Genomic DNA, 23,118 nt, shown 5'->3' with positions numbered 1-23,118 from the left:
ATATTTATTACAAAAAGTGTCAAACAGGCATTACGATTATTCCTAAAATAAGGGAAAAATGCTGACTGATGTGCAAATTATAGGCTAATTTCCCTGATAAATGCAGATATGAAATCTTTCTTGGAGGCACTTGTCTGGTTTATTTAGGATACCTCCTTCCATCTGGTAGATTAAACTGTCTATGTTTGCAGATTATATTTTGTACTAGTTACACTGTCAGGTGGTGTCACTTCCAAACCTGTAAAGATTCCTATTATAAGGTCAACAAGCTTTACACGTTGGTGTCTCTGAAGTAGAATTTACACCCATTCCATTTTAAGTAGCATAATCTATGATAGAATGATTTTACATATATAATACTGCAAATTGGAAAGCAATCAAAGCAGATCCCCGGTAGACAGGCAAAACTAGGCAGACATGGCTGCTCAATTTTTGAATTTTATTTCGAATGCTTCAGCACTTTTTTGTAATGGGCAGTGTGGAAAGAGTCTCGTTGCCACTCTTTTCTGCACTACCTGGATGATTTCCTTCTTGCAGGAACCCAGTGGGTTTGAATGTTTGCAACCATTTGCTACTTTCCATGAAGAAAGGAGACCCAAGGAGCAATGGAAAGAAGACGATCAAGAAGAAGAAAAAGCTGTGATGTGCTACAAGGACAAAGGGACACAGGAGCCGTCGACAGAGAAGATAGGGAGACATTCAGAGACAGCGTTAGAGAGCGTGTAAGATTATGTGAATTATAGTGTGAGAGTATCAAAGAGCATAATAGGATATGCCAGAGGAGACCCCTGCAGGCGACCAATAGAGTCGTTCGACCCTTTAACCCCTGACGGCGAACCTACGGATTTCCGCTTTCGTTAATCCTTGCGATGCTGCGTACATAAGGTAGGCTAGATGGGGAAGGGACCAGGGAGATTAGTAGACGAAGACGAACACGAAGATTCTTTGTGTTGTGTGTATTAGTCTACATTTTGCTGCCGCCATGTTCGTATGTTCGGTATTCGGGCTGAACAAAAAAAACGCACCCTTCGTGTTCGTTTTCATGTTCGCCCGAATACAAGTGCACAAGTCTAATTTTTACCTCATATGCAAGAAACTAACTGTACTTAAATAATTTGTAACATAATGATTCTACTTATGTAGTTAGAAAAATATTCTGAATTCTGACCTTCACAGCTTTTTTAACTTCCTTGTTCCTTAGTGTATAGATTAAAGGATTAAGCATTGGAGTAGCAATTGTATAAAAAATAGCAAACATTTTGTCAGTACATGGTGTGGATTGGGACCTGGGTTTCATATATGTAGCCATAGCTGAGCCATAGAATAATGTGACGACCACCACATGAGACCCACAAGTAGAGAAGGCTTTTATCTGTTTGGTAGATAAGGTGATTTTTAAAATGGCGAAGATTATGTTCACGTAAGACATGATAATAATAGTGATTGGTATCATTAATACAATTACGCCAATAACAAATATCACAAATTCATTTAGTGCAACACTTCGACAACTCAATGCTAGGATTTCCGGGACCTCACACATAAAATGGTTGATAACGTTTGGTCCGCAAAGGCTGGTGTCCCATGTAAGTACAACATGTAAAATAGACAGTTGAAACCCACACATCCAGGTAGCAACGGACATCTTTATACAAACTGATTTGTTCATTATTGAAGTGTAATGCAATGGATAACATATAGCTACATATCTATCATAAGCCATTATAGCAAGCAGGATACATTCTGTTTCCCCCAAAGAAAGTGATAGATACATTTGTGCCACACATTCTGCATATGAGATCTTTTTTTGTGCTGACAACATATCCTTCAGCATCCTAGGCACAACTGATGAAGAATAGCAGATATCAAGGAAAGAAAGATTGGTGAGGAAAAAATACATTGGAGTCTGAAGACTATTTTCTGCTAGCGTTACTATAATAATGACAGAATTTCCAATCAAAATAATTAGATAGCAAATCAAGAAGATGCAAAAGAGGATCATTTGTGTTTTTTGGTTACTGGAGAGTCCAAGCAGGATAAATTCAGTGAAAACAGTAGCATTTTCCCAAGCCATTCTATAAGTAAAAGAAAAAAATATATATATAATTAAACAAATCATATTACATGTTAAAAACAAGCAAACAAAAATATATGGATAATATGCACATGGTATATGGAACAAATTTACGGAAGAAGCTCTCACTGGCAGTTTGGTGGAGGGAGCAGAGATCTTTTACACTTCAGGACAGACATCTATGAACATCTTTGGTAAAATACTCGCTATAAAATACTTTTTGGCCATTTTCCAGTATAGCGCACATCTGCACATATCATTATATCCTGTCTTCTTGGGCTGTAAAGCAGTTCAAACCCCTTAAAGAAGAGAATTAGAAGTTGAAAAGGTTATAAGACTATTTCTGCACTAGTTAGTTTTTGTTCAAAAAGCACATTACCTTTAAATTTCAGACATACAACGCATCATTTAAGTTCAGATGGTATAAAAAAAAAAAACTTTAATGATTTTTGAAAAACATATTTTAGTTGTCTTTTTTAGTGCGCATCTTAGGGATATTATTATTTTGTGTTAAAGGGATCATATCCACGTTAAGGTTTCGATGTCTCTTAAATTTTCATGTTTTCCCCCCTCCATATACATTTGTGGCGTCCCTCTCAGCTATTTTGTGTGCAAGATATACGTGTTTTTGGTCAAACACATTTCCTTGCATGTGACATGCTTACTCAGGTGTACCGAGGTCTGTTCATGCCTAGAAAGCGCTCCCATTGGTTTTATGGGAACTTGTTCTCATGTATGCGCATCAATTTCTTCAACATGCTTTCTTCTTTACTGGTGGTGTCAGGGATAATAAACAGTATATTTCTTTCCATTGCAGTCTATGGGAGGTTTGCTATTAAATTCCTGATATCTTTGACTTTTAATCAAATCCATTGCACTGAAAATCATACCGTAAACCCAATAAAAGGCACAAATGGCTGTCTATCCCCCTGGCACCAAAAGGAATACATATGAAACAACGTCATAGCATTGAAATGTCAGAAGAGATAGTATTTTAAAACCAAAATTACAAAGTACTTCTTTTTATTGTTATAAATACTCCTGGATTTTGTGTGTACGGAGGCAGTTGGGGTGAAATGGTAGGAAGATGATGAGAGAGATGTTACTGCATTTATTCTTTAGAAGGAATGCTTGTAGAATGGCTTGTTTATAATCAGCTTTTTTATTGTGAATTAAAGAGCCTATCTGCTAATCGTGGGATATTTACTAGGGGAACACTCAACAAAATGTAATTAAGGAACAATAGCATAAAACTAGATTTTTATTTGTATTTTCACTTTTCAAACTTTTGCCTTTTAGTTGAATATCGTATTTTTGCTGTTATCGTGGATAGACTCAGTAGGACTGAATTTAATGTATTCTTTAACTGCATTCATAGATTTCCCTGATTAAAGGTTACATATCAAGTCACAATAGTCATTGTTTTAAAGCATTGTTTTAAAAAAAATGTAAAAATATTCTAGCCATACTTTTTTTTAGAGTGTTTAATACATATTTAGGTTTACTATTCCCAAAAATTGCTAGTCAAGATTAATCACTAACATACCATTCAACAATTTTTTGCATAAAGTTACATACCATATACCAATTTCTGATGAAGTGTTATATACATTCAGCAACCAAAAGGATGATACTCTAATGTTGAAATGGATTATACATAAATACGCTAGCAATATTTATACATGCTGACTGATTTGACTGGATTCTCCAGAGAGAAGGCTTGATTCCTGTATGTAGAAAATAATGGCAAGAAACAAACGTAATTGTCATTGGAATTAGCCATTTAAATATATATATATATATATATATATATATATATATATATATTCCTAAGCAAAATTGCAAACAATTAGTTTTTTTTCTATTGTACTGTATGCTTTAATGATGCTTTAACAATAATAATAGCTGTTTTATGAATATCTATTATTTTAGATATTTTAAAAAGCCCTGCTTTTCCTGAACAAAACAATGTATTATTTGTGTGGGTACATCAAATATAAAAAAGGGGAATCATTCTTGAACAAACCTAGGGTAAAAAATACAAAAACAACTCCCATTCTTAACCCCTTCGTGACAAAGGCTGATTTTACTTTTTGTACCCTTTGTGACAATGGCCGTTTGAACATTTCTGCGCTGCTCGTGTTTAGCTGTAATTTTCTTCTTTCCCGTTTACTGAACCCACACAAGTTATATATTGTTTTTCTCAGGACAAGAAGAGCTTTCTTTAGATGTTTTGATTGTATCATATTATTTACTATTAAAAAAGTATAAAATATGGTGAAAACTTTAGAAAAAAATTACTTTATCTAACTTTTAGTTAAAAAATATTTTACTCATCTATAAAAGGTAATGAAAAAACCTGCTAAATAGATTCTACTATTTGTCCTGAGTTTAGAAATACCCAATGTTTTTATGTTTTTTTGCTTTTTTCTACGCGTTATGGGGCAATAAGTACAGGTAGCGTTTTGCTATTTCAAAGCCATTTTTTCCAAATCTGGTAATTCTTCCCCCCATGTGCCATTGTGGGTATCTTTGAAGCCGGCCAATGCAATTTACCCCATCAAGTCATATATTTTTGAAAACTAGACACCCCAGGGTATTTCAAATGCTAGTATTTTAACTCTTTCCATGCACCATATCTACCACCAGTCTTTGTCAAACTTTGTAGTAATCATTTTTTTGCATTTGTTTTTTCACACGCATTTTACTTCAGGTATGAATAAACAGGTTCTGGTATATGTCACTGTCATAAAACACCCCAATATTTGTTCAACAACATCTCCTGAGTACAGCGATACCTCACATGAATGATTTTGGCTGGCTGTTTGGGGGCAAAAGGGCCACATTTGGGGCATGCGCATTTTCAATGTTTAACTTTGGCGTTTGGCGATCAACTGCCCATGCCCTATTTGGTACACCTTTGAGCCAGGCCATTTCAGTGTGCCCAATAAAACCATATATTTTTGAAAACTAGACACCCCAGGGTATTTTTAATGCTGGTATTGTAACTCTTTGCATGCACACATTTTACCACCAGCATTTTTTCAAAGTTGCAGTAGTATTTTTTTGTGTGTATTTTTCCCCCACACACCTAATTTATGTATGAATTTACAGCTCCTGGTATATGCCGCTCTCACACAACACCCCGATATGTGTTCAGCAACATCTCCTGAATGCAGTGATACCCCACATGCATGGGTTTGTCATTTTTTGGGGGAACTAAAAGGCCACATTTGGGACGTGTGCATTTTTCTAATTGGAAATTAGATGTGTGGCCATCCTTCCCCCCATGTTAATTGGGACATTGTTGAACCCGGCCAATTCAAGTTACCCAATCAGATCATACATTTTTTAAAAGTAGACACCCAATGGGCATTTAATATGCCAGTATTTTAACTCTTTCCATGCGAGAATTGGTTTTAACTCTGTCCATGCGAGCTAATGTGCTAATTTTAGGCCTTGCCCAGAAAAATATATTTTTTTTTTGCCTTTTTTACATTTTTTTTTACATGTTATTCAACTTGAAGGTTCCCCTGATAGTGACATCAGTGGGAAATTATTTTTACATTTTATTGTTTTTTAAACTATATTTTCTAATTATTATTAATTTTTTTTTTTTTTTTTTTTTTTTTTTACTAATCACACTGTAATTAGAAAGCTGGGCTCCATTGACTTGCATGGTTGAATGCAGTACCTGTATTCAACCTGCAAGTGGAGCCAGAGTTCTCTAGAGGGTCTGGAGACCGTCTAGCGAACTTTTTCATCTTTATTTTTTTTTTTTCCGGGCCGCCGCCATCTTGCGGATGGTGAAGATTGCGTGCAGCTGCAGCTGTGACCGCTCTCCGGAGCGGTCACAGCCCGTCCTGAGGTAAGTGCAGAAAGTGAACGTAGATAGCTTTCTGCACCCGTTTAAAGTCATGACGGTCCTGGCACGTCAATTGTCGTTACCCGTTTGTTTTCCGGTGACGTGCCCGGACCGTCAATTGTCATCAAGTGGTTAAGGTAATTTAAGGTCAATTCATCCCAAGAAGCCACCTTTATTGATTTTAAATACCGTATTTGCTTGATTATAAGACGACCCCCCAAAATCTAAATATTAATTTAGGAAAAAAACAAAAAGCCTGAATATAAGACTACCCTATAGGAAAAAAAGTTTTACTAGTAAATATTAATTCATGTAAACATTTTTTTCATATTTAATAAAAGCTATGATTGAGAAAAATATTATTTCCTTTTATTTGCCAACCTGCCCCCCCAGTTATGCACATCTGCCCCCAGGGTTGCCACTCTGCCCCCAGAAATGCCTTATACCCCCTATTTGCCACTCTGCCCCATGATGTGCCTTTTAACCCTCTATATGCCACTCTGCCTCCAGAAATGTCTTATACCCTCCTATATGCCACTCTGCCCCATGATATGCCTTTAACCCCCCTATATGCCACTCTGGCATATCATGGGGCAGAGTGGCATATAGGGGGTTAAAAGGCATTTCTGGAGGTATATATATATATATATATATATATATATATATATATATATAACTGCTAACAGCAATCACACTCCTATCAAGCCAAGGCAGCCAGTTCATGTTGGAACCTGGGGATGATAGGATTGTGAGTACAGCCTGCCTATGCCATGCTACCACCACTACCCCCCTTACACATCCATGCTATCACACACACACTCATTCACAAACATTTAAATACTCATTCATTCCATTAATCACACATACTTGCTCAAAAACCTTCCACCACCCCCTTACCTGAACTGCAGATCTCTCACTCGAAGACTTCTGCAGGGGCCCGGCTGTGCGAGCAACTTCTCTGGCCCCGCCCCAAGAGGAAGGAGGGGGAGGCAGAATTATGTGACACTCTGCTAGCTTCCTGTTCTCCTGTTGCTAGTAGAAGAGACGCTGCTCGCGACCAAAGCACCGGTAAGCAGCCTGGCCCCAGCGGACATTTTTTTGAGGTCTGATTAGAAGACGACCTCGATTAGAAGACGAGGGGTATTTTTCAGAGCATTTGCTCTAAAAAAAACCCTCGTCTTATAATCGAGCAGATACGGTAATTAATCTTATGGATATTGTTGTCCATTTTTTTGAAAATGTATAAGTTGCAGCCATGTAAATTTGTGACCAAAAAGGTATGTGTAATCAAGGCTACTTGTTTATGATTACGTTTTTGTGCATCAGAAATTGTGGCAATCTCAGTGTCTGTTAAATAATGTTTAATTTGAGCATCATTCTTTAATGGAGGGACATTGTATAATTTCTGATGGAAACTATTAAAGGCCCTACAGTCTCCTTAGTGGACAGATAAACTTTATATTCAGTAAGTAATCTGTCAATTCTATTATCTACATTTTTCCCTCAATTTATTTGTTAATATTTTATCTGCTCTTGTGTTACAAAATAATATTTAGTTTTTAAGGTCTCCATATTTTTATTTATCCTCTTGATTATTTTTAAGTTAATTAATTCCCTTGTGTTGTCACAATCTTTCTTTTTTTCATAAGAGAAATCTTGCTTGTTATCTTACGATTTTACAGATACCAATTATATAGTCTTCATAGTATATTTACACTCTACTTTAATAGTTCTAGAGATCATTACTCTTTTTTGCTTTTTCAGATTAATTGAGGTCTAAATGATGGTTGGGTTTACCCCAAACTTTTAGTTTAATTTCTTTTCTCCAAAGGGTCTCCTGAATGAACGCTATTTGAATTATTTCTTTCTGTACAAAATAATTAAGCACCCCTAATCACATACACTATAGATGGAAAAGTAGGGTATTGAAAGAGTAAAATTTCAATTTATTTTAACTTTAATTCTAGTTATTTAGATATACGTTTGGCAAAACTTTTGACAGATGTGATACCATAATTCAGCCTGATCATCGAAAACCTATTTTTCTATATCGCAAATGTATGGACAATATTTTTCCAATTCTAATTTTTTTCAAGGCAGTTTTGACTTCTTCATTCCTGAGTGTATAGATCAAAGGATTAAACAATGGTGTTACAATCCCATAAAACACAGCAAGTATTTTATCAACATTAGTTGAAGACTTGGACCTTGGTTTCATATACGTAGCTATGGCAGAACCATAAAAAAGTGTTACAACCAAGATGTGAGATCCACAAGTGGAAAATACCTTTAATCGTCCAACAAAGGACGTTATTTTTAAGATTGCAAGGATAATTCTAATGTAAGATAAAATAATAAAAGTGATTGGTATCATTAATACAATAACACCAACTGCAAATATCACAAATTCAACAATGGCTGTATTTCCACAACCCAGTGCTAGGACTTCTGGTACCTCACATACAAAATGATTAATCTCATTAGGGCTACAAAAACCTACATTACAAGTAGGCACTACAAGGGAAGTGGATAACAGAATCCCACATATCCACGTACAAGCAGCTGCTTTAATACAAACAGACCTGCTAATGATCACTGTGTAATGTAAAGGATAACATATAGCTATATAACGATCATAGGCCATTACAGCAAGCAGAATGCATTCACTTTGTCCTAGAAAAAGCCCGACATAAATTTGTGCTACACATTCTGCATATGAAATGGTTTTCTTTACTGATAAATTGTCTTTTAGCATCCTAGGGACAGCGGTTGTTGAATAACAGATGTCTAAAAATGAGAGGTTGGTGATGAAAAAATACATTGGTGTCTGAAGACTGCTATCTGTTATCGACACCATGATACCTCTGCTCCCGTTAACCCCTGTGATGCTGCATAGATAAGGTAGGCTAGATGGGGAATTGGTTGATGCCAATAATTGGTGTTTCATTTGCTTGCCTGTAAACAGGAATGCAGTGCCTCTCTATGCTGGCTATAAATTTTGCACAATTTTTTGTTTTTACCTAATTGTTTTTTTGGACAATTCATTTTATTTCCTTTCTATTCAAACATTAAATGTAGTCAGAAGAAGGGGCGCATATACATAGGGATAAAAAAACAAAAAACAAATCCCACAATGGTGTAGTATGTTTGGGAAAAGCAGACTATATTAAAAACACTTACAGGACATGGAGGCTGTAAATATGAAATTTAAATGAACACCATTTTGTATTAAATATACATGTTGTTGTAGACACTTTTGCCAACGTAGACAAGTCTTGTTAATGATTTCTTTCTCATCCTTAAAGTAACGAGATAACATATGTTTACCTGTCTGGATGCTAGGAAGATAAGAACTTTTTACCTTAGTCTATGTTTGATGTGGATTAGTTGTACCCACTATATGCCGAGTGTTACATTTTCCTTTGTGAATGGTTTTGTAGCAGTCTCCCTGTAATAGTATTTAAACCCGCTCGCAACAATGAATAAATTGAGAAGTGACTGAGAACGAACACCTTGTGTTTGTCTGAATTATTTACTTCTCCCAGATATCTGCGCTTGCCACTCTGAAGGTTCTGCAGATTTACTCAAGAGCTCCCGGGAGGCTTTCGGCTCAAGAGAGGTGTCCCCCATAAGAGGAGGGGCGAAACATTTTCAGCTGGAGTCAGAAGTGGGATACAGTACGTGATATTTTGTCTGTATGACTCCCGGTGTCTCTGTATCTATTCTCAAATTATAGTTTTCTTCCTCTGAGCCGAAAGTATTGTGACAGTGAGTTAGAGTCTCACTGGTATATACAGGGTTAGAGTCCCTGACATTATACAGGGTTAGAGTCCCTGGCGTTGCAGGGTTAGAGTCCCTGACGTTATACGGGGTTAGAGTCCCTGGCATATGTAGGGTTAGAGTCCCTATAGGGTTAAAGTATATTATAAGTATAAACATAAATCTGCAGAACTGAACAAGGTCAATAACTAATGGTATTGATTTGCAGGATGAAAAGCTTATAACGTTTGCTTCTTTGCTTCCTTAACCTTTTTGCTTGCTGCAGCATTTTTTCTCGCTTTTTGTTTGTGTGTATTATTTGTTGTATTTTGTTATGGGTATGTTATTGAGTAAAGATATGAAAAGAGATGGGAAAAAGGGCAAAAGTAAGACTGCCATAGTAACTAAATCTAATTTGTTGGTGGTGAAATGTAAATTTGATCCTCTAGTAGACACACCCCGAAGTTATGTTTTAAAATGTACAGAGGATTATTATGTTGTTCCATTCACTGATTTGCTCGCACAGTGGACTAGGGCAATGAATTCTGATAGCCCTTTTCCTAATGAGGGTTCTTTTAAACTACAGCATATGATGTTAATGAGAGGATTGTGTTTAGGAGACCCTGAATGGACTGGTTATGGACCAGATCCTATTTGGGACATGGATTATATGTCCAAGTGTGCTTCTGTATGGCTCAAAATTTGTCCAATAGAATTTAAGCATAAGGAATCTGATCAACCTAAAAATAATGAGTGTACTGTATTTAATACTCCCAATAATGAGGTATTCCCACCCCCATACAAACAGTCTACTAATTCATATCCAAGTTTAGCTAAGCTGATTCAAGAGATATCTTAGCTTCTGGCCATAGACTGGAAATTTCATATCCCGTATCACCCACAATCCTCTGGTCAGGTAGAACGCACTAATAGAAGCATCAAAGACAAACTGCGCAAAGGTACAAATGGAACCTTTCATAGATGGCCTGACCATCTACCAGCCGTATTGGCTGAAATAAGAATGACCCCTAATAGCACCACCAAACTAGCACCTTATGAAGTGTTAATGGGGAGGCCGTTCCCAACACTCTGGGCTAATGGTAAGTATTGCCCAGTGGAGTCTGGGGACGTAGGACAGATGCAGGAAGGTTATGTACAACATTTGATAGAGAAATTGAATGGTACCTATGGTGATGTTTCTCTGTCTCTTCCTTTACCTTCAGGTCAACCGACACACAGTTTCAAGCCTGGAGACAGAGTGGTCGTAAAGCAGTTGACGAAAATCAACAAGTCTCTGGAGCCACCCTACGGATAACCAACCACCATATTGGCTGTAACAAGAACTGCTGTCCTTACAGAAGAGTCACCATCATGGATCCATGCATCTCGAGTCAAAGGACTTCTACCATGACAGAAAGGGATAACAGACTCTCGAATTACGTCATCTGGACAATCAGTGGGACGGCTATCCTAATTGTGGCTATTGTTATGGCCACCCAGGTATTTGGCCTTACCACCCAGAGTGATATGAACAGCAATAATAACGCATTTCGAGTCAAGTGTGGATTGACCAAAAGTTAGAGACTAACGTTATCACGTTGTGATAAAAGGAGGGATTGTAAATATCAAAGCTTTGGCAATGGCAGCATCATCCACATAAAAGTGATGCTACTTGTTGAATGCAACATCTGGAATCACGCCCTCTACCTTAAACTTCATAAAAATCTGGGCTGGCCTCTCAAAATCCCAAGCATTTTCCTGAAGACACTTTAAAGACCACTCTGCATTCATGCCCGAGAACTGGATAAAAGCTTGAAGCATGTCCTGAGGTACAGGTAGTTGGGCAGGTACAGCACTACTGGAGGAGCAAATGCTGGTGGCATTCCTTATGAATTGTTCATCAATGACCAGCAGGAGCCCTTCATCATTGCCGGGCACAGCTACAAAGACACGAGAGAACGCATGCACGGTGTCACTTGACTGGCCATCAAGTTTAAAAATTCTATTGACAGTGAAGCAAAGCAGTGTGTTCGACTGGGAAACAATATCTACTACAAATCAGTTGAGGTCATGTTGGGTCCTTGGGAGCTCGTTCAAGAAGCCAACAACATTCGGGCGCTTGTGTTTAATTAGTTTACTACAGACAGATGGATCTTTGAGTTTCTTAATATTTCGACTTTCCTGCAAATATGGCTCAAGGCTGCTCGTGGTGGGGTTTTGCCGTTGAAGCTGATGGAGCAGCACACTTCATCATGGGCAAAAATCAGCAGGCTCTGTCTTTCTTCTCCATCATAACAGGCATAATATTGCTGTAGAAATTGTAGAATAAATACTTTCAATTCATCACTGTTCAAGAAACTCCCCTTGCTTGTAGGGAGTGTGAGGGGAGTTTCATCCTCAAATATGATTGGTGGTGAAAGTTCATGACCATCCAGGCCCATTTGCATTAGTTTGGGAAAGCGTTGACGCACAGCTCTGATGTAGACTGCCTCATCATGGAAGTTGTCACAAAGTGGGTTTCCATCAAGCCAAAGTTCCTCAAGCTTCAATCCCTTGATTACATCCAGCTGCTGCTTAGTCTTCAACATGTTGTTGGACAAGCGCAGGATCTTTAAGTTAGGTGCTTTGTTATGAATTTCAGCCACGTAATCCAGTTTTTAGATTTTATTGTTGCTGATATCCAATGACAACAACTCTCGTACATTTTCCTCTATAATCTGCAGCATTGCTTGCATACAGCTCCTTCTGTTCAGAATCAGATCTACTTTGTTTGCAACCAAGTCTGGGTCACTTCTCAAAGATGTCATATCCAGTGCCACGGTGGCACCATCATATCTCTTCTGCATGCAGTTCTTAAAATGTCCTATTTCTTCATCTTTCATAAAAACACGAAACTCCTTGGCAACAGGACGTAGACACGGGCGCGTCAAGACTGTAATCTTAAAATTCTCTCTGTCTGTGCATGTCCTGGAGATTTCTTTCAAAGCTTTGGCAATGGCAGCATCATCCACATAAAAGTCAGCGTGTGAATGATCGCAATGATACTGAATTGGAATAAATGGTAGACTGCAGGCATTTTGCAACACGCTAATCAACCAGTCTCTCTCATATTTTTCTCCATGAGGAAACGTTATTTTGTGCCACGACCTCGGCCATCGCTAGCCTCTGCTCTGTTAGGGTGAGTGGCATCGGAAGAGTCAATATTATGTTTTCTTCCCAAACGTCCAGGTTTATTATCTCTACTAAGTCTATACCTGTGATTTTAAAGTCAGCCAGGGAGAACTTCCTGCAATTATTGCAATGTCTAGAGACACTATGTTTAGGATTATTTTTACGTATATTACCTAAATGTTCCAGTCCTCTCACCTTCATCTCTCTGGATGTGCGGCCTATGTACTGTATACCGCAGCTACATTCTAGGAGGTATATTACATTTTTTGATGTACAGTGAATAAAATATTTTATATTAAATTCTTCTCCAGTTATTGAACATTTAAAAGAGGTTATTTTCTTATTTTGTAAATGGCATAGTTTACATTACTTACATTTCCCACATCTGTGGAGACCGGGAGTTTTGTTCGATAAAAAATCTTTCTCTATATTTTCTACCTTAGATAACGCACTGGGAGCTATACCAGATTTAAAATTTTTTGGTTTTTTTATAAATGACCCTAGGTGTTTCAGGGAGATGGTACTTTAACATGTCATCCTGTTTCAATATTGACCAACATTTCCTGATTGCCTTTCTAATTTGAAATGCTTTGTCGTTATAACGTGTGAAAATAAGAAAAATTTGAATTAAAATTAACGTTTTTATTTTGACTCTGAGTGTCAAGATAATCTTCTCTCTTCTTCATGCTAATCTCTCTAAAGCCCTCTTCTAGCAATTATTTTGGGTGATTCCTTTCTCCAAATTGTTTAGATTATTAGACCAGATGTAATTAGCCTCCCAATCTGCTACATGCAGGTTGGCGTAGCTTGGTGCAAATTTGGTTCCCATGGCGGTGCCACAGATTTGTAAATAAAAATTGTCATTAAATGAAAAATAATTATGGGTGAGTAGAAACCGAATACAATCTGTAATAAATTTACTTTGTAAAGGACTCATATTGGCCTCCGAGTCCAAAACTTTCTTAATAGCAGCAACTCCTCTTTTGTGAGGAATTGATCAGTTATTCAAACATTATTCAGGGTTTTTTTAATTTAGAAATGAAATTTGTTAGCCAAAAATAAGTCTTACTGTGCCCTTGCCCTCTCGTCCAGGTGTGTCTGTGCCACCTGCACCATCCTCCTAGGTCTCTCTGTTCCCACTGCCCTTTGTTCCTACTGTCCTTTTCCACCTAGTCCTCTCTACTAGTCTGTGCCCTTGCCCTCTCCCCCTGCCGTATATCTGCCCTACCACCTGCTCATTCACCTTTACCAGTTGCTGTCAGATCTCTTCTGATTTCTCAGGAGAGATGGGAGGAGGAGCGCGAGTGAGATGGGGAGGGAGTCAGTGTGTGAGAGTGTGTGTGTGTAGAGAGTGGTGGGAGCGAGTAGTGTATACAGTGCCTGCAATAGACACTGCCCTAAATTGTAATATAATCCTTGTCTGTAGAGGTAGATTAATGAGCAACTTTCCTTACAGCACTGGAATGGTTAACTGTCATTTTCATAGTGATTATATTCTCTTTCCATTTTCTTTCTTTTCTTGTAGAAAATACATACAAAAACAATTTCACAGTAGATGAGACCCATTTGGACCATCTACGCTGTTGTAAAGGCATAGTCCTTGGTCTTGTCTTAGATTCAGAAATCATGTTCCTATCACTTGTTTATATTACCTCTCTGTATTATAGTTGTGTCCACTTCCCTTGGAAGGCTGTTTCACATAACAGTAAAGTAACTCTTCCCGACATTAAGTAAAACTAACATTAAACAAACGTAAAGATCCCAGGGGTTCTGTGGACCTCAAATTACTTGTTTTCAAAATTTAGTCTGAGCTACTGCTGTGGGGGCAGTACAAGATTATCAAAAAACCTCGAGGTCCACAACGTTTTTTTTTTTTATTTTACTCATTTTTGCATCTCTCATTTATACATTGGTGTTTTCATTGAGATTTTTATTAAAAGTTTAGTTTTAGAGTGATTTGTGGGAGGAATGTTTCAGTATATCTGGCATTGCAAAGGTTAACTATAGTTTTTTTTCTTTTTGCCGTGTGTAACCACTTGCATTCTGGCTTTGATTACTTTAATAAGCAGCACCTGTTAGATTTATTGGACTCGTGGTGAATGCTTAATATGTGTAACCACTTTGAACATGAACAACATTTTCTGGGATCATTGCAAAATTCAAACCACAGTGTTTAAGCATATCTGATCCCAACAAAAGTAACACCTTCTAATGAGCTGACAATGTCCTGGAAAATGTGTTAGAGGGAGGGGAAGAGATGACTCAACAGGCAAACAAGTTAATGTATCTTAATAGACTTTTGAAAGTTTTGCCATTTGCTTTTGTTTGTTTTGTTGTGAATTTGAACGAAAAGGCAAAATTCATTAAACATTAAATTTGTATGAGTTCGAATGCACGAGGCTAATAGGTCGCCTTCTCAGCATGCAGAAAAAAAAATACATGTAGAAAGCCTCTCTCCCCATACATAAATACAGATAGAAATGTATGTAAACATAGCTCTAGTTTATATATGTGTTTCTTTTTGCTTATTTAAATTTATTTTATTTTTTATTTAAATTTATTTATTTTTTGGCATTTGGACCATTACAACATAGTGATACCCATTTAAGGAAAACATTGTATTTATGAATAGCTTAACCTGCGTGTAAAAATATAAGAATTTGTGAGTATAAGTATAAGTTGTTTTTAAGGATAAATGTAAAAAAAGCAAACAAAATGAAAAAAATTACCTGGCATTTTTAGATATTAAAATGGTAAAAGTTAAACTATGATTTTAATATCAACATTAATTCTAGTTATTTAAATATACATTTGGTAATACTTTCAACAGACATGTTATTAGAATCTTTCTATATCACAAATGTATGGATAATAGTTTTCTAATTTTCATTTTTTTTAAAGCGGTTTTGACTTGCTCATTCCTAAGTGTATAGATCAAAGGATTCAACATAGAAGTTACAGTCCCATAAAAAACAGAAAGGATTTTATCAACATTAGCTGAAGACTTTGATTTAGGTTTCAAATATGCAGCCATAGCCGACCCATAAAAAAGTGTTACAACCAAGATGTGAGATCCACAAGTGGAAAATACTTTTAATCGTCCAGCAGAAGAAGTTATTTTTAAAATTGCAAGGATAATTCTAACGTAAGATAAAATAATAAAAGTGATTGGTATCATTAATACAATTACACCAATTGCAAATATCACAAATTCAACAATGGCTGTATTTCCACAACCCAGTGCTAGGACTTCTGGTACTTCACATACAGCATGATTAATCTTGTTAGGGCCGCAAAAACCTACACTACAAATAAGTACAATATCGGGAATGGATAACAGAAACCCACAGATCCACGTACCAGCAGCTGCCTTAATAAAAACAGACTTGCTAATGATTACTGTGTAATGTAAAGGATGACATATAGCTATATAACGATCATAGGCCATTACGGCAAGCAGCATACATTCATTTTCTCCTAGTGAAAGCCCAATGTACATTTGTGCTACACATTCTGCATATGAAATGGTTTTCTTTACTGAAAGACTGTCTTTTAGCATCCTAGGGGCACCAGTTGTCGAATAACAGATATCTAAAATGGAGAGGTTGGTGATGAAAAAATACATTGGTGTATGAAGACTGCTATCTGTTGCTGTCACCATAATAATTAGTGAGTTTCCAAGTAAGATCATCATGTAGACAACCAAAAAGACAACAAAAAGGATTATTTGCATAGTTGGATCACTGCTGAGACCAAGCAGGATGAATTCTGTGGCCACAGTGCCATTTCCCCAAGCCATTCTACAATATTAAAAACATCATTAGCAAACATAAGTTCAACCATCATACAGTTCTGTATAGTGCATGAAAGATTCCTACAGCATTTCAACAAAGAAGGACACTCTTGTTTTAGAGAGTATGGTAAGGGCTGGGATTTACAAAGGCTTTTAGAATTTTTTTTAACTTATTACATCATAGGGACATTTGAGTAATATATATATACTTTCACAGGCAGTAAATCAGGTATTATGTAAGACAATACATGTTCTCATAAATGTTTAAGATTGCTCTTTGAATGTTACCCAGCATTCCAAATCTTTTATGAGAAGCTTGGCAAGGCTTTCGGTTGAAGGGGAGCACTGTATTTCCCTATAATCAAGGTCAGATTAAGGAGTTTTGGGCCCTGGATCACTCATACAAACTGATTCTCTCTTTTCTGATGCTCAACTATTTTTTAGCATCAATGTAAATAAAATATATGAATGTTAAAGGGTAAGTGGGCCCTGATTTCCTGGACAACAGTGCCTTCTTCAGGCATCCAACTATGTGCTTGCACATAATGGATATATACATTTGTTAGGAAACGATACATTCTGGCAAGTGATAAACTGAAGAAAAAAATAAAGACCCAAGAAACAGAAAGAGCAGTGAACTCCACAAAATATGGCCAATAGAAACAATAGGTAAACAATGCAAGACCGCTCTTGTCATTTGTATTCAGCTAGAAAGCATTCAGTGCTAGTTACATTCTATGTTACCCTATATGGTAAACCGAGTTAATAAAGGTATTGTTCGTATTTGAATTGTGTAAAAGCTTAATTTTTTACCTCTAAAACACAACAAACTGTATTCAAAAAGAAAGGTTGAGAAAAATAATGTGCTCATAAGCAAAAAATAAGGTTAATAAAATATTAACAATGAAATGGTTGGTGATACATCTTTGTACATCCTTAAAAGAGAATATTGAGTCAAGCAAAAGTGTTATTACACGTATGCCCTTATCTCACCAATTCAATCCAATGCAAGGAGTGAAAGCTAAAGTAAAAGACCAAATTACTAAAATGTGAGGTCATATAACATACAAAAATGTATTAAACGTGACAGAAAATGTGATACATTACCCTGGTGTTAAAGGCCTGATTATTTAGAATGAACATTTTAGGCTGTTAGCAAAGTATATATAGACCTTTACGTGGTTCAGCTTTTTTTTGTTTATTCTAAGGGGATTATGATTTGGTGTCCCTTTACACTTTAAGGACAGAGCTGTTTTTTTATTTTTTTTTACCCTTTGTGACAATGGCTGTTTTACCATTTATGCGGTGCTATTTTTAGCAAAATTTTTCTTCTCTCTCATTGAGTGTATCCACACAAATTATATATTATATGATGGGCAGTGTAAGTGGGGGTCCTCATGCCGTTTTAAGTGCAAATGCTCCGGTTGTGGTGGTGCCCGCCTTCTTGCCCGCTGTTTCAAGCGGGCTAAAGGGGGGGACCAAGCTGATTTGGGATGAAATCATTTGGGACTGGAAGGCAGCGGGCCTTTTGCTGAAGGGCTTCTCAGAGGGCTTTTGGATCCCTTCTGTTGTGGTTAGGAATTTGTGTTCGGTTGCAGAGTTTCTGGATGTTGTTAGGGATAAATTGCGTAAAGAGGTTGATTTAGGGTGTATGGCAGGCCCCTTTTCGGGTTCCGCCATTGGGAAATTTGAGGGTGCCCCCTCTTGGGGTAGTTCCTAAAAAGGAGCCGGGGAAGTTTCGTTTAATTCATTTGTCATATTCCCGGGGTTGTTCAGTTAATGATCGTATTTCGGCGGAGTTGTGTAACGTTGCGCATGCATCCTTTGATAAGCAGTTTAGGATGGTTCGGGCAGCTGGTCGTGGCGCACTGATGGAGAAAAGGGATATCGAGACGGCTTTTTGTCTGCTTCTGGTTCATCCGGGCTGTCATCACTTACTAGGGTGCCAATTTGAGGGTCAATTTTATGTGGATATGAGCCTTCCTATGGGTTGCTCGATGTCTTGTTTTTATTTTGAGTGCTTTAGCACTTTTTTGGAGTGGGTGGTGCGGGAGGAGGCAGGTATGGTTGATAATTTGATTTTCTGTGTCTTGGGGCTGGGGATCTGGGGATTGTCTTCTTCTGCAGTGTGTGATGCTGCGTTTTGGGGTTCCCCTTGCTCCCAATAATAAGACGGAGGGGCCGACTACCTGCCTTAGCTTTCTAGGAATCGAGATTGATTCTGTGGCTATGGAGTGTCGCTTGCCTACTGACAAGCTGAAGGGTTTGGTTGCTAGGGTGAGAGGGATGTGGAAGATCCAGCTTTGCATTCCTTCATGTTCTGGGCCAGGAAGCGGGCCGCGGTTCACCCGAAGGGGGAGCGGTTGGGGTTTTCTGGTGGCTGAGGTGCAGTGGTTCGGGAGGCGTGGGATGCGGTGGTTGCATCTTCTCCCAGAGCTGGTGCAGTTGTCTAGATTGTTGGGCTCCCCGTCGGTCTTGTGGTTCACTTTGGGAGGAATTATTTAGGGGTGGTGCCTGTTGCTGGGGGACATGATTATTTGCAATTTATCACAGGTTTTAGTTCTCTTTCCAGAGGTTTGGGTTGTTTGGTCCGAGGTGGTTGCTCAGAATTTTAGGAGTCAAGCTAATAATCAGTGGGCGTTAGAACGGTCCCGAATTAAGTTGAATAGATGGGTGTCTAGGTTTGTGGCAATATAGGCAATATTAATAAAAAACAAAACAAAATGTATTTTTTGAAAATGCACATAATTTATTTTTAACCACTCCAAGTAATTTAGTCAGATTTGCATTAACTCCCTATCCAGTCCCTGCTGATTGATGTGGGAAAATGCAAATAGAACTGAAAGACTTGAGAGTCCAGTGCCATTTCTCCCCTCAAACACCTTGCCAGGGCAATTCATCTGAGCATGAAGTGTGGGATACCAGCACCAGATGATGATTCTACCGAACTGCCTTCCAAGAAGCGAGCTCACCGGCCTCCTTTACGCTTAAGAAATAGCATAATTTTGGAAACTCTAGGCCATAGACAACAACTGCTGAAAGAAGATGATTTCATTAAAATGTTTATGTTTGTTGTTCTTCACAGAATCATTTCAGAGCTCAAATCTCGCTTCTCCAAAGATTCTCTGGAAGGAGTACAGTCCCTGAACCCCCGATCTGATACATTTCTTAATTTTGAGAAATTGCTACCAATGGCCAGATTCTACACATGCAATATGGCATTGCTAACCCTACAAAGAAAAAAGTCATTGGATGCCATTAAAGCGGACACAATTCTAGAGTTCACCAACTTTCTGGAGCCTTACTCTGTTCCATTTCTGGAGCTTTACCGGCTATGTAAAATAGCTTGTGTTTTGTCAGTCAGCAGTGCATCATGTGAAACAAGCTTTTCTGCGCTAAAATTAATAAAACCATTCCTACGTACGAGGAAAGGCTTTCAGATCTTGCCACATTGGCAATTGAGTGCAGACTTGCATCACAAATAGATATGGAGCTTGTAGTTAGCAGGTTTGCATCAATCCATGTAAACTCCCGCTTAAAACTATATTAGTGTGAATGACTAAATGTAAGTACAAATTTGATTGCCGTTCACATTAAAAGGAAAACACTGTATTCTTGTTGTTTGTTATGATGTTGCACTTTATTTTATAATGTGTACCTGGTTCCTTATTTAATAATTGTGTTATGCTATAATCTCTGTTTACCCAGGAATACTTGAAAGTTAAATATTTATAGTTAAAAAAACAGCTAAAACGTATATCTGGTTTTGTTTTCTTGTGGCACTTTAGTAGTTGCAGTAAGATATGTTATTTATATTATTTATTGTTATTATTATTATTATTACCTTTAGGTACAAAATAGTTGTTGCACTTCACTTTGCAATGTTTACCATTATGTGGTCAGTTTACTGAGTAAATACAATTCAAAGGAGTTGAACAGCCTTCATCTCGACTTTTATACTTTCATGTTAAGGCTACCATACCAAGGAGCAATGTTAAATGTCCATTTTCTATTTTTGTCAAATATTTATTTATAAAAGTAAGTATAAAGTTCATTCAAGTTACATGTTACAAGTTATTGTGAAAATAAAAATATTTATTGTTTAAAAAACAGTGTTGTCATCATTCCTGCATCATGAGATATTGGTACAATGCCAGTTTAGCTGTTATAATTTTGAAATCATCTTTCAATCGTGGACTTAAAAGGGATAAGTACAAATGATGTAATTAAAAATGCATGTGTAACACGTATATATATATATATATATATATATATATATATATATATATATATATATATATATATTAGTGTAAATGTAGCGTTTTATAATTGCTTTGGTCCTTGGCCCCCCAAAATATGAAAGCTGGAGATGCCACTGGCCCTGCTTGAATAGAGGTGACGCAATTAAGTGTATCTAAATGACAAGTCGAGGTCTCCATTTGGAATTAGAGCTATTTGAGTAACACATTTGAGGAATTGCTACATAGAATCATATGCATGATTGGCCATTAAAGAGTTAATGTTTAAAGATAGGGTCAGCTAATTTCAAAAGTTCCCAGCTATGATCTGAATGATCACAACACATGGGTAGAAATGCAGAAGGTTTTATCGACTTGTGAAAGTATATCATAACAAATGCAATAACAGGTAGCAATAACAACACAACATAAAATCAAACCCCAATTAACTAACACAACGTGCCATTGGAACAGAGCAGTGATGGAGATCATTTAAAAATCAGCTGTTTCCAGCTATAATAGTTATTTACAACATTAACAATGTCTCCTGATCCATTTTATGTTATTTTGATGGGCAAAATGTGCTTTTAAACATAAGTGTACATATTAGAACATTTCAGAATAAAACATTTTCAGAAATAAAATTAAAGGTTTTATTTGCTACATTTTTTTTACAAAAAAAGTTTACATTCTTTAAAGCGGATTTAATCTCTTTATTCCGGAGCGTATAGATTAATGGATTCAGCATGGGTGTAATTACAACATAAAAAATAGCAATAATTTTATCTCTGTCTGGTGAAAATAGTGATCTAGGCTTCATATACATTGCAATGCATGTTCCAAAATATAATGTCACACCAGTTATATGAGATGCACAGGTGGAGAATGTTTTTTTCCTACCAACAGAGGAAGTCATTTTAACGATTATAAGGATGATTCTGGTATAAGACAGAAAAATAAAAGAGAATGGTATCATTAGAATCAACACACAAAGTATGAATGTCACAACCTCATTGACAAATGTATCAGCACACCCAAGTGACAAAAAACCCGGCCCTTCACAGAAGAAATGGTTAATTAAATAATGTCCGCATAGAGGCACATTCAAAGTCGTTGCTGTTTGTATCGTCGACAAAAGGAATCCACATACCCAGGTAAATACTGCTGCCTTTATACAAACAGAGCCATTCACAATTGTAGTGTAATGCAACGGATAACATACAGCTATGTAGCGATCATAAGCCATTACCGCTAGCAGAAAACATTCTGTTATGGCCAGAGAAAGAGCAGTGTACATTTGTAAAGCGCATTCCCCAAATGTTATTATCTTTGTCATCGACATCAGATCTTTCAGTGCCCTAGGGATGTTAGTAGATGAATAAAAGATGTCCAGAAAAGAGAGATTAGTGAGAAAAAAATACATTGGAGTTTGAAGGTTTCGTCTAGTAATTGTAACAAAGATGATGAGGCAATTTCCAGTCAGTGTTATGAAATAGAATAGCAGAAAGATGACAAAAATTGCAACTTGGGTCTGGGGGTCACTAGACAACCCTAAAAGGACAAATTCCTTTGTGGACGTGACGTTTTGCCAAATCATTGTAATGTTTCATGGACATCAATGTTTCGCCTGCAATGGTGTCAGAGATCTCAGTTTTTCTCTGTGACTTAATGTTATACTTACGGTTATTCTTCTGTCCATAAATAAGGAATTAGGGGTAGTCAAAGTAGGGAATGCTAAAAAAAGATTCCCATCTATTATCAATATCTCCCAGCACACTGTTGAAAGAATGGAAAAAGAAAGAAGGAAATAGGTAAAAAGTGAGAAAAATTATTTCCTCTTTGATATCTTAACCCCTTCCGTACCGGGACGTACCTGGTACTTCCTGGTTAACAGTCACCGGTAGACCGGGACGTACCAGGTACGTCTCCTCCAAAAAACGCCCCCACATCACCACAATCGCGGTGATCGTGGAGGCGCTGCTGCTGCCGTCTGCCCAGGACTCCTGGGCAGACAGCACAGCCTGTCTAAGCCCGCCCCCAAGCCTACGATCACTCCCACGGAGTGATTTTGTAGGCAGAAACAGCGATTGCAGAAAAATCTGCAATCGCGGTTTCAGCTGCCACAGGCAGCTTCAGGGAAGGGGGGGGGGGTGTTGAATGGGTCCCCACACAAGTGTGGGGACCTGATCCAACACCCCCCTGCTGCCTGATCGCTCCA

The 23,118-nt window shown here is 37.4% G+C and overlaps 4 protein-coding genes and 1 pseudogene across 4 annotated transcripts; all 5 read right to left on the bottom strand.

The window, feature by feature from the left end:
* Positions 1-1,135: 1,135 nt before the first annotated feature.
* LOC128502216 (putative olfactory receptor 2B8) lies at positions 1,136-2,074 on the bottom strand. The gene has a single exon (XM_053471976.1). The coding sequence runs from the start codon at positions 2,072-2,074 to the stop codon at positions 1,136-1,138; it is 939 nt and encodes a 312-aa protein (XP_053327951.1).
* Positions 2,075-7,965: 5,891 nt separating this feature from the next.
* On the bottom strand, positions 7,966-8,796 carry LOC128502215 (olfactory receptor 5V1-like). The gene has a single exon (XM_053471975.1). The coding sequence runs from the start codon at positions 8,794-8,796 to the stop codon at positions 7,966-7,968; it is 831 nt and encodes a 276-aa protein (XP_053327950.1).
* A 2,570-nt stretch (positions 8,797-11,366) lies between these two features.
* On the bottom strand, positions 11,367-13,985 carry LOC128502214 (nuclear RNA export factor 1-like; annotated as a pseudogene).
* A 1,738-nt stretch (positions 13,986-15,723) lies between these two features.
* Positions 15,724-16,668, bottom strand: LOC128502213 (putative olfactory receptor 2B8). The gene has a single exon (XM_053471973.1). The coding sequence runs from the start codon at positions 16,666-16,668 to the stop codon at positions 15,724-15,726; it is 945 nt and encodes a 314-aa protein (XP_053327948.1).
* Positions 16,669-18,498: 1,830 nt separating this feature from the next.
* On the bottom strand, positions 18,499-22,497 carry LOC128502212 (olfactory receptor 1019-like). Its single transcript, XM_053471972.1, has 3 exons — positions 21,589-22,497; positions 19,011-19,182; positions 18,499-18,599 (listed from the first exon to the last, which is right to left on the bottom strand). Exons 1-3 carry the CDS (start codon positions 22,495-22,497, stop codon positions 18,499-18,501), a joined length of 1,182 nt encoding a protein of 393 aa, XP_053327947.1.
* Positions 22,498-23,118: the final 621 nt, after the last annotated feature.

Source organism: Spea bombifrons, chromosome 7 (genome assembly GCF_027358695.1).
Source record: "Spea bombifrons isolate aSpeBom1 chromosome 7, aSpeBom1.2.pri, whole genome shotgun sequence".
NCBI classification, from domain to species: Eukaryota; Metazoa; Chordata; class Amphibia; order Anura; family Pelobatidae; genus Spea; species Spea bombifrons.
Note: the sequence above shows the minus strand (reverse complement) of the source record. Positions and strands in the feature narration are given on the sequence as shown.